Here is an 11,133-nt window from a genome sequence, read left to right as displayed (position 1 = left end):
AGAGGGGCTCCGTAATATATATATGTTATAAGATTAAAAAAAAAATTTCTGTCTGTCAATATTCTCCATCCAGAACTCCTCATGTGGAAATATTTTAGTATCACCTGGTTTATTTAGACATCACCTGAAGCACTGAAGGTCCAGCTGCTTCACCTACAAGCTGCCCTGCATCATTATTACTGGATATCTGTGTTTCCTATAATCATATAATGTATAAGTGCATTTATAATAGTAAAGGATTAAATGTAACACAACCTTTTATCATTGTCCTATATTGCTTACTGTCTGACTGTTTAAATAGCTCCTTATGTCTATTTTCTTTTTTAGTGGCATCACCTACAAACACAACACTGAGAAATAGCCTAAGTTTATTCAAATATAAAATCACTTTTTACAATTATAAAAGACAATATAACACTATCTTATCTATAATTTAATACTATCCAAAATAAACAGCCAGATTCAAACATTTTTACCAGAAATTAATGTTTGTACTAATTTACTTATAGACTGTGTGGAAATCTATGTAAGATAAAATCAATGTTGATATTGTTTCTCTGTTTGTTCTTGTCTTTATCCTATTTCTAGAAGTATAAATAGTCAATTAAATTACTATTATTATGTGGAACCCTAATTATGCTTTTAAAACGAAAAACAGCAGATGTTTAGACGCCATTTCTTGTTGTTATACTCTATAAGAGAAATAACACCTGCTAATAATTATACCTGAACTTTCTCAAAGAGTCATCAAAAAATGAAAACAGTAATACTAAATATCGGTAAAAAGGAAACCCTCACATTTTCTTTTTTAGTTGGCTGTGGCTAAGAATCAGAAATGTTGATGGCTTACAGCCTTTATTTGCCCATTTTTCCAGGAGTCTTCAGAACTCCTGGCTGACTCAGAATATTTTGTTTTATAAAAGAACCGACAATTAGGTCGGTTCAAAATTTTGGTAGGGACATGTCCCTATGGTCCATATGTAAACCTACGCCCATGCTCAGACTGTCAGGATTCCAAGCTCTATGCCCTAACCATTAGGCCGCTGTTGCCTCCAACTGTGGAAATGTCACTATGTCACTACTGTCACTCTTTGATGGCATAAAGAGGCTTTAAAATGTGGAAACATCTACATGTTGTCTGATGTCAGTTTGCTGTCGGTGCTGAACATGCACCCCTAGATTTCATGAGAATATTACAGGGAAAAAAGCTCCATAGAGTATAAAAGCTGCAGATATAAGCATAACTGAGCCTTTAGACCCAATTTACAGACTACTACATTTTATGATTATTTAACTTTGGCCTATAGAATCCTTTTTAAGTTATTCCTTACATAAAAAAAAATGTTTTTATGTATAAAATAATTTTAATGAGCCTGAATGATGCCTATCCATTTCAAGGAAATGTTAATAATTTTCCCCCCCAAACACAATGTGCAGTAAGGTGAAAGTAAATCCATTTTAAATATAAACTGTGCAAGCAGAAGTCAGATAGAGGTGTTTTATCAATGTTTCCATGCAGCCTTTTGTTTGTTAGGATTTTATTTAAATCAGAAGTGACCTGGGAATGTTGATCCTCTGTATATAACTGCCAAGGATATGCAAGCTGAGTAATCTAATCATTAATGGATTCTATCTTAATTCCCAGTATTAGATATAAAACACTTATTTAGTTTTATTATTTGTCGCTGTTTTGATCAAAGCCAAAGTGAAGCTGCTGTTTAATCTTTAAGTCACCAACTGAACCTATGACGAAGGCATTTTATGGTTGTCAGCCACCCTTAAAATCAAGTCATGATGATTAAATAACTTTTGCTTAAATGATTCCTAGAAACATGTGCCTACAGCTCGGAGCCTGTATCATCAATTTTCAGACTATTTTCAGCTGCGGATTAATGCACATTTGGAAAAATGAAAACAGATTTACAGCAGGAGACTGCATGCTTTGTTAAGTTGGTTTAAACTAGTGTGTCGAATGAATACATTAAGTGACATGGTTTTGTTACCGAATAATAGCTAAGATGTACAGTTTTAGACTCAAAATTATGGAATTTTATCTATTTTCTAAGGATACTCTTGTCAAGTAGTCATCATTAGGCCTTTATAGATGCAGCAAATCTAGCAAACTAAAACAAGGACGTTTGAAACTCACAGCTACGTTGTTGTCGAAGCATTTGACGGGTCCTTTTCGATACCGTGCTGCCGTCATTTCTTCACAGGGATTTTCCTCCTTGACTGATTTAATACTCAATTAAGGAACATAAAAAAAAATCTAACATTAAAGAACCCGACAGCTACAAAAGAGGGGTGATACTGTGTGATTTTAGCGACTGGTGGGTAGAATGTGAAAAGGATACATTCCTCCTTGTCCTGGGAAAGATCTTCTATCTCGCAGGTGCTGCATGGCAGCTTTTCTGCTACCACAAACAGCAAGTTGGTATTGTTTATCCTCTTGGCATGAATCAGCCTGCAGTAAAAAAAACAACAAAAAAAAAAAAGACAGCTTTGTCGACAACCTCCCTTTGCTTGCTTGCTTCTCACACTCATTTGCTAATGGATCAGCAAGATTTATGAGACAACTCTACAAGGCTCATTTAGCCAATAATGTGATCATTTTAATAAAAACACAATCTGCAGTGTTGCTTGCTATCTATACCTCTTTCACTAATTGAATATGATTTGAGTGAGAGGACATATGTATGACCTGGAACAGTTGCCACAGTCTTGGAGGATGTTGTATGAGCTGCTGAGGTTACTGAAGTAGTACTGGGTTTGGATCATCACACAACTCCTCTCTTTTGACTCTATTCCTTCTGCATCTGCCTCGTCTGATGTATAGACAGAACACAGAGAAATATTAACAACACGCGCTGCACTGGTCCATTTACATCAAATGTAAAATCTTTGCTTTTACCCACCTATGACAAACCAGCTATGATAAGCCAAACCATATATAAGCTGTTGGAACAAGGACCTGCAGTGATAAGAGATGTGATTAAAACCACAAATTTCCAATAACAGATTAGAAGAAAATTATAGGGATTATACCCTTAAAAATGAATCTAGCAATAAAATCAAAAACACAACCAGGTTGCAGACAGAAAATAATTCCCCCTAACAAGAGGCAACATTTATGAGAGCTAGAGGAAATAGAATATATTCTGCAACATTTTTATAGAGGTCACTGAAGTAGTTTTAACATTTCAATTCAGAGGTAGGCCTATTGCTCTGTTTCAGAACTTCGCTGTATTGCTGAGCGACTAGGGTCGTTTTTTGGGCACAGCACTTGACTGGTTTGAGTGTTGCTGGAAGGACAGGGACTCTTTGATGTCAGTAGGTCACTGCATATTAGTCACCACACAAACAGTTCCCTAAGGGTCAGTCTTTGGGGTTCCCCTATTCAATACCTACAGTACATGCTTCCCCTACCTCAAATAAGAAAGAACTGGAGTTCTATCTAAGCAGATGGCACACAGCTCTCTTAAGGTTGACCATATGATTTCAATTCTAACATCCTTATAGGGGTAAATGTATGTCAAAGTATCAATTTTAAAATATTTTTCTTATTTAGTTTTAATCAGTGCATTGCTGAGGATTAAAATTCATTAAAGACTTGTAATAATAACCAGGGCACTCAGTCTCATGTCTACACTGTATACTCAGAACCAAATATTGAGAAGCTGCATATAGTTCTTAGACTCCGTTTATCTTTTGCTTTGTACCTTAACTGGATAAGTATTATATTTTTATGCAAATAAAGCTGGTGGTCTATGAAAAAAAAATATCTGTAAAATGGATAAAAAACAAGACAAATGCAGAAAACTGATTTTTCTCATTTGTTTCTTCTCTGTCTTTACGTTACTTTGACCATTAAAATAATTGCAGAAATATTTCCATTAAATCCTAACCCAGTCTGTGTAACCAATATGGTATTGAGGTATTTCTGATCTTACCATGCAGCAGCTGACGTCCACCATGCCACGTTGACAAAATCTGCAATCGTGGGCTGCAGAAACACAGGAAAGAAAATATAATTTATCTCTTTCTTCATAAGACAGATTTATAATTACCTTCTTATATTTTTCTCTTTCCTAAACTACTATTTATATTCTTATTTGACATGAGCAGCAAGAAAACAAATGAAGAAGTGACTGTTTTCTGACCTCTCAATTGCTTCTTTCTGAATAAATAGATGCTTTTTTTTTACTGGAAAGAACAAAACATTTTCCAAAACAATGAAAAGTGTTTTTTTATTTTATGTTTTTTTTTTCCTCTGACAGAAAATGGAATGATAAGAAAATGACTCCTATACTAAGACCTCAGTATAGGAGTCTCAGTTTCCACCTGAATCCCTTATAGTCACCTCCTACTAGTTAAGAATTTTAGAACAACCACAGCTGCAAAAAGTTTCTACACATGTAAAATGTATGTAAAAATTATTTGCCAAGTAAAACAATGAAAAAAAACAATAAGAAGAACCAGCCAGCGAAAGAAAACATTATTGAGCAATAAAACAGAAGTAAAAACAGAAAATTTAAGTCTGGCATAACCAATGAATAAAATGTTTTCCTGGAGGAGATTTAAAAGTGGAGAGTAAACTACTCCATCTGATATGCAATGAGGGATTATTCCATAGCCTCGCAGCAGTAACCCTAAAGGCTCTTTCCCATCTGAGTTTCCATTTAGATCTTAGTACCACCATAAAACAGCTGATCGGGTGACCTGAGGCATCCAGCAGGAGAATAAAGGTAAGGAAGCTCAGAAAAAGTAGAAAAAGAAGAGATTAAATCTAAAACGCGAAGGCAGCCAGAGGAGGGAAGTTAGAGTAGTGGTGGAGGCTCCATCTTACCGACTTCAGCTCAAAGACTAAAGGCTGCATTTTCAGAGAATTTCAGATGTTTCAGGAAGGACTTAATTCAAAGGAGTAAAATATAGTATTGACACCTAGTGTTTCAAATTGGAAGAACAAATAAAAGAGCTAGTCCCCCTTCTCAGATGATTAAAGGTGTACAAGCCAAGAGAGATGAGGACGTAGCGCAACTAAAATCAAGATGGCAACTGGAAAAATGTAGCCACAGTAAGTTGTTGAGCAAATGCTTTTAAAAGAAGCTGAAGCTTTTTAGATACTTTTGAGACCGTTTCTGGTCTGCTGCTTTAGCTGGCTTCCATGCTTTTTCCAACATAAAACACAAATGCTGAGCTTGGTTTTGTCAACACTTGGAACTCTTAATATAATTCGAACCAGGAACCTTAAGGTAAAAACTGCAGCAAAGTATTTGCAGACTGTAGCTCCTTTTTTAAAAGGAGAAAAACTCGATCAAGATGATGTTGTTGGAGAGGACCAATTGTAGGTAATGTTACTCTCATCTCGGGTGACTAATGAGAATAATTAAGGTTTATTTTGCTTTCAATTTCTTACTTATTGCTCCTTTGAAATCACTGTCCATTTGAAAACCAAAATATGAACTTCTTTGACTTCATAAAAGTTGAAAAACATAAAAAACAAAAACGATCAACTGGACTTCGTTTCCAAGTTTGAAGAGGTTTCGCTTCCCATTCAGGAAGCTTTTTCAATTCAAAATGGCAGAAATAGCATTAGGTTTGAGGCGTTATAGTGTGAACCAAAAACAAAGGCTTGTGGCTTAGAAAAAAATGCTAATTGAACCGGACGAATGGGTCACTGCGCCACCAAGGCACACCAAACCATTTTTATTTTCCTACAAACGTAAATCTGGATTCTGCAGTTTTTTTGAAAAGTAAGTTATAATCCATTTCCAAGGTTTATAAAAATCAGCTTGCAAAGGTACCGAACTGCTGTCCATTGCAAGGCTCAGCAGAACTGGGCTTTTCTTACCACAAACACTCCTCTCCGTGCAGCTCCAGCTTCACTGTTTTGTACTCGTTCACACACAGACTGATAATCATATGACTGCTTGCGTTTGTAGAAGGAGTTGTTGTAGAGGGCGTACATCAAGTTTGGGTCAACCACACCAAGAAATTTGCCCACCTGCAAGGTTAAAACACTTTGCTCAGTACTCTTTGTATATATAAAAATTCAAACAAATATTTCTAAAGAAAAATATATAATTTTTATATAAACCTCGCTCCAATCATCCTTCTGATTTGACATAATAAGGAAACCACCATCATCAATTAAATAGCACAGGAGATCCTGCAAAAAAGACAGAGGGCAATGCATCTTAAGAGGTTTTATAGCTGTGCACCAAAAACAATATTAAGACAGACAAAAGAAAGCAAATAATACTTTCATTTAAATCTGTCGAGTAAGTGGAAATACCTACATCACTATTAGCTTCGCAGTCCATCTCACAGCCCCTGTATGGTCCACACTGTTAAAGGTAGAAACAAACAGTTTATTGACAGGCTTAAAACTCTCACAATTTAACTTTACTTTAAATTCAACATTTTAAACATTCTCTTTTACCGTATTTGAACCTTGACGACTGTCTGTATGGTTGCTGGCAAGAATCTTGAATTTATCGGTCCAGGCTTCAAGATCCAACTTTACTCCAAGAACTGAGAAAACATAACAAAGTTAGCATACTCGTTAAGGAAGGGATAAAATACATAAAACGAGAAGCACACAGAGGGAAAACTAAGGCCGCTACAAAGCAGGCAAATTTCTATAAAAAATATTTACTGTCTTAAAAAATATTTATAATCCTTTGAACTTTTCTATATTAAATTAAAAATGAATTTTAAGACAGACTTGCAAGCAATAATCTGAAAATGAAAGCGCACAGGAACTGCAAACCCAGAGAAACAAGAGTGTCCATCTACACTGACAGGCCAGGCGAGGAGGGGATAAATCAGAAAATAAGCCAAAAAACTTTGGAGGAACTGCAGTGATCCACGATTCAGATAGAAGATTTTTACGACACAATACTTGTAAGCCATTTATTTCCCAAACCTGGTGGTTTATCAGTGATAGGCAAGAAGAAAGCCATTGTTAAATGAAAATTTATGTGTTCCAGTTATGTTTGACATTAGCAATTTAGAGGACTCATGTTTAGCAGTTACCGTTAAGCCATGCCTTGCAGCAATGGTAGGAGTGGGAGATATATTGAATATACTTGTATCTTAATTTTCACCACGCATAATAGTTCAAATGACTTTATCGCAACCATCGAATATAAATGTGCATGAAAACATTAAGCCATCTACATCAATTTCACAGAGAGTTTTAATTTTTCCACAGACTTTGAATGCATCATAAACCTCTCCACCAAACAGGATTATTTTCTGCACGGCACGTATGCTACAGCAACCGGCAAACAAATATGGCAACAGCAGACGTTTCAGCTAAGCTATATGTGGCGGTGGTTTGGATTTCATGCCGAGGATGTCGAACAAAAGGTGGTAATTTGTAATGCGTGCTGCAAAACCATTGCTGCTAAAGGAAGGAGTACACATTTATTCCACCACCTAAAAAGTCTTTCGCTGCAAAATGAGTGTAAACTTACACCAATTAAAAGGTTAATTAAATCAGCTGTGAAGTAGATGACTTTGGCCTTCTCGTTTGAAAAAGCAGTCACAAATGAGAGAAAAAGGAAGAGATGGAGGGAAATTGCAGAGGATATTTATTGCGTTATTTATGTGTTTTTTATATGCTCTAATACCTGTAATGTGATGTGGTCTTGTTCAGAGGCTTTGGAGGCATTCTCTAAACTTGGCAAAGTTCTCAATTTTACATCTTTTGTGATTCTTTAAAATTCCCAGCACGTAAAGATCAATGCAAATAGTTTTGAGTGTGTTTGGACAGTATTTCCACTTTTGTTTTTGTAATTTGAGGTCAATTTATCTTTTCATTCTGCAGTTTTTTTATTGTGCACAAAAGAGCCCTTTTTTATTTTAGTTTTTATTTACTATTGCATGTTTTTGCTTTGCTTCCTGGGATCTTGTTAAAGGTCTAATACTGACACTGAAAGACATAATGTGGCAGTATCATTAGTGAAAAGCTTTGAGCTGGTTAAAATAAAATTACTTTTAAAATAAATTTTAAATCACCGACATATTGGCATGTCAGTTTGAATAAGTATATCAGTGCAATTTTAGGAATACTGTTTTTGAAGGAAATCTAAACATATCGTGATATATTGTGTGTCGCGATTATAGCTCAAATATATCATGATATTAAATTTTCTTCATATCACCCAACCCTAAGCAATGGAATCACTGTTACCTTCTGAAACATTTTCACTAATATCTATGATTATATGGATAAAGTCTCCCTATTTACTCACCTGCAGGTTTGACTGTCTTCCCGCCTATTGTAATATCCAGAGCCGTGCTGACCAGGATTCCCACTGTGTCGTTTTCAGGGTTCAACAGATCGGCCCCGGCTGCATGAGAAAAACAAAGAGTCAAGAAACGCGATGTGTGTAAGGGGATGCTTCAAGCTTCATCTAAGCTACACAAAGAGATAATTTACCTGATCGATAAGGCGCTGTGAAGATGTAACCCTTGTTGTCAAGGCTGCGGCGGTAATAGCTAGCATTAAATGGCTCTGGGTCTTCCTCCCAGGTTTCTGCAGCTCTGAAATTTCAAACCAGAAGAAGTAGAGTAGCAAATATATGTAATACTGCCTTCTTCTTTACCCTTATGTAAGATCCTAACTTATTATCCAAAAATAGAACAGAGCGAGCAATGTACAATCTATAAAAAAAAAAAAAAAAAAAGAGTGCAGACTAGACACACAGCTGTGAGGATATCTGCTCTTACTTGTTTGGAAAGACTCGTGTTATTCCTCCATCTGTTGCAGCAAATACAGCCAGGAAGCCATATCTAAATGTCAGGATGGAGCAGAAAAGAACAAACACCCTCAGATCTAAATCATCCCCACTGGTGATATTTGAGAATAGACTTTCCTCACCGCAGCTTGATAATACTCACGTATTCAAATCTTTATTCTTCCACACTTTATCAACCAGCTGCCGGATGATGCCAGTATCCAAAATCAGATTGTGAAGAAGCAAACTTTCACCTGCAAGAAAAGGAAAGAAATTCATTTAATAAACCTACACTATGTAGAGTTGATTTTGGAGGGAAAGAAATGCTGCCAATTTTAAAATTCTGTATCTATTATTTATCTTGATATTATAGCCACACCAACAAAGATAAAAACCTAGGTACATGATTTTGTATACCTAAAAGGAATAGAGTTTGTTTCATTCTGTGTGCAACCAAAATAAATCCTTCACAAAAAAAAAAAAAAAAATACACTCAAAGCCACCCTAAACAATTTCAAAACCATGCCTCAAGAAGGAGACCACCCTCAACGGAAGACTAAAACATTTTAAGAAGTGCATCATTTATTATCTTACCGGTAATCAGATTAATGAATTAACATACAAGGTGCCAAACCAATTACAATACATAACTTTTTTACTTTAATTTATATGCAATCTCCCATTATTTGAATATGAGATTTTGCATGATCATTTTAATGTGCTGTCATCATAATTGCAGTTTTTTAAGTCTTTTTACAAAAAAGGGTAAAGTATATATAAAAAAAAAATGCTAAAGTTAATAAACAAGGCATTTCTGTTCTTACTTTTACTAGCAGTAGTATTATCAAACTATTTTAGTATCTGCCTTATCATGTTTTTTCCCCACTTTGGACATGGTTGCAATTTGAGTCACTATAATGCACATAATCATCTTGCTATATTGGAATATCTGTTTTATAGTGATGTGTGGCTATTAGACCTAGAGAAAAAGGTTTAGTTAAAAAAAACAACAACATCAAATCACAAAATTGGACTAGTCTCTAAAGAAACCCCTGGAGAGGGAAATTTTACTGCTGTGAAAAACGACAAGTAGTCCAACTGTTGCATTAGGAAAATGAGTGTATGTAACAGCCTGCCTTCTGTTTGTAGTGCACCGCACATGATGCATTCAGCCCATTATTTCAAGCTTTTATACCAACAGGGATCAATAAAGTGAAAAAACTTCACAACTTCTGTTTAATAAACTCAGATTTCTACTGCTGAAAAAAACATAGAAAAAAAACACTGGATCCACTGATTTTTTACAATTTTCTTTACACAAAAGAAATATTTCCTTCTTTTAAAAGGCTCTGAAAAAAAAGAAAAGCTGCACACCTACATAACCACCTACAGTAGTGAGAAATGTAAATCCCTTTATTGTCCGACATTGGACAAATTTACCTCTGCATTTAACCCATCCCCTTGGGGAGCAGTGGGCTGCCATTGAGTGGCGTCCCAGGGAGCAGTCTGGGGTTAAGGGTCTTGCTCAGGGACCCAGAGTGCAGGCTGTGAGGATCGAAGCAGCTACCTGCAACCTTCTCAAAGCACAAGTGGCTGCTCTAACCACTAGGCCAACACTCCCCATAGACATGATGTTAAATAACTTTAACATCATGATATATATCTTAATTTTGGTCAAAAGGATATAAATACCATAAACAAACAAAACAAACCAAAAAAACAGTAAAACAATCAAGAAAGGCTGCAATAGAATCATATACAAACTTCCACAAATATTTTCCCAAATCTATGAATATTCTCTTAAATACATTTTTGGAAATCATTATAAAAAAAATCTACAAGCTGAAGAAATGAAATGAACATTTGACCCGCTATTAATCCCTCCCTCCTCATATTTCTCAGTCCATGGCTTCTTGCTTCTTTCAGATTTTTTAGTGATTAACTTTAATATGTTCAGTAGGACAAACACACCTATGCCTGAAAGACTATGTTCCAAAATCAAAACACTGAGTTAGCAAAACAACTTAAAATGAACACTGAACATAGAGAAGACTAAAGGTTCCTAATTAATTCACAAAACTCAAACTTTTGATAAAACACTCAATGAGCTTGTAGACAGCACATGAAAATGAATCATTTTTATTTTAATCATCTTGTGAAGATTTCTCCACGTCTCTCTGTCATAGGTTCCTGCTGTAGTCCTGGCTTATGTTGTTCTGATTGTCAGCAAAACCTTGATTCATTTTGAAATTCTCGTCAAATTTACTTAATTACTTTTTAGATGGGTATCTTTATATTATATAGTCTGATGTTATTCTTTTGTCTAATTTGACTTTGTTTTTGTCTCTTCTTAACTTACTTTCTATGGGGGGTGGGAGGGTGGTGG

The 11,133-nt window shown here is 35.5% G+C and overlaps 1 protein-coding gene across 5 annotated transcripts in view; it reads right to left on the bottom strand.

Moving 5' to 3' along the window:
• The window catches only part of cacna2d2 (calcium channel, voltage-dependent, alpha 2/delta subunit 2), a 241,815-nt gene that overhangs the window by 4,238 nt on the left and 226,444 nt on the right, over positions 1–11,133 (bottom strand). For all 5 annotated transcript variants that reach the window (XM_015382058.1, XM_015382059.1, XM_015382060.1 and 2 more), the window contains 13 exons: positions 8,911–9,001; positions 8,740–8,802; positions 8,450–8,553; positions 8,262–8,360; positions 6,443–6,534; positions 6,300–6,347; positions 6,098–6,169; positions 5,852–6,004; positions 3,951–4,003; positions 2,916–2,971; positions 2,702–2,825; positions 2,355–2,464; positions 2,150–2,232 (listed from right to left, as the gene is read on the bottom strand). In XM_015382058.1, the coding sequence (XP_015237544.1) occupies positions 2,150–2,232; positions 2,355–2,464; positions 2,702–2,825; positions 2,916–2,971; positions 3,951–4,003; positions 5,852–6,004; positions 6,098–6,169; positions 6,300–6,347; positions 6,443–6,534; positions 8,262–8,360; positions 8,450–8,553; positions 8,740–8,802; positions 8,911–9,001 (1,148 nt within the window). The remainder of the gene's footprint in view (positions 1–2,149; positions 2,233–2,354; positions 2,465–2,701; positions 2,826–2,915; positions 2,972–3,950; positions 4,004–5,851; positions 6,005–6,097; positions 6,170–6,299; positions 6,348–6,442; positions 6,535–8,261; positions 8,361–8,449; positions 8,554–8,739; positions 8,803–8,910; positions 9,002–11,133) is intronic.

This window comes from Cyprinodon variegatus, unplaced genomic scaffold (assembly GCF_000732505.1).
Source record: "Cyprinodon variegatus isolate N-32 unplaced genomic scaffold, C_variegatus-1.0 Scaffold248, whole genome shotgun sequence".
NCBI lineage: Eukaryota > Metazoa > Chordata > Actinopteri > Cyprinodontiformes > Cyprinodontidae > Cyprinodon > Cyprinodon variegatus.
This window is presented reverse-complemented; position numbering and strand designations above follow the sequence as displayed.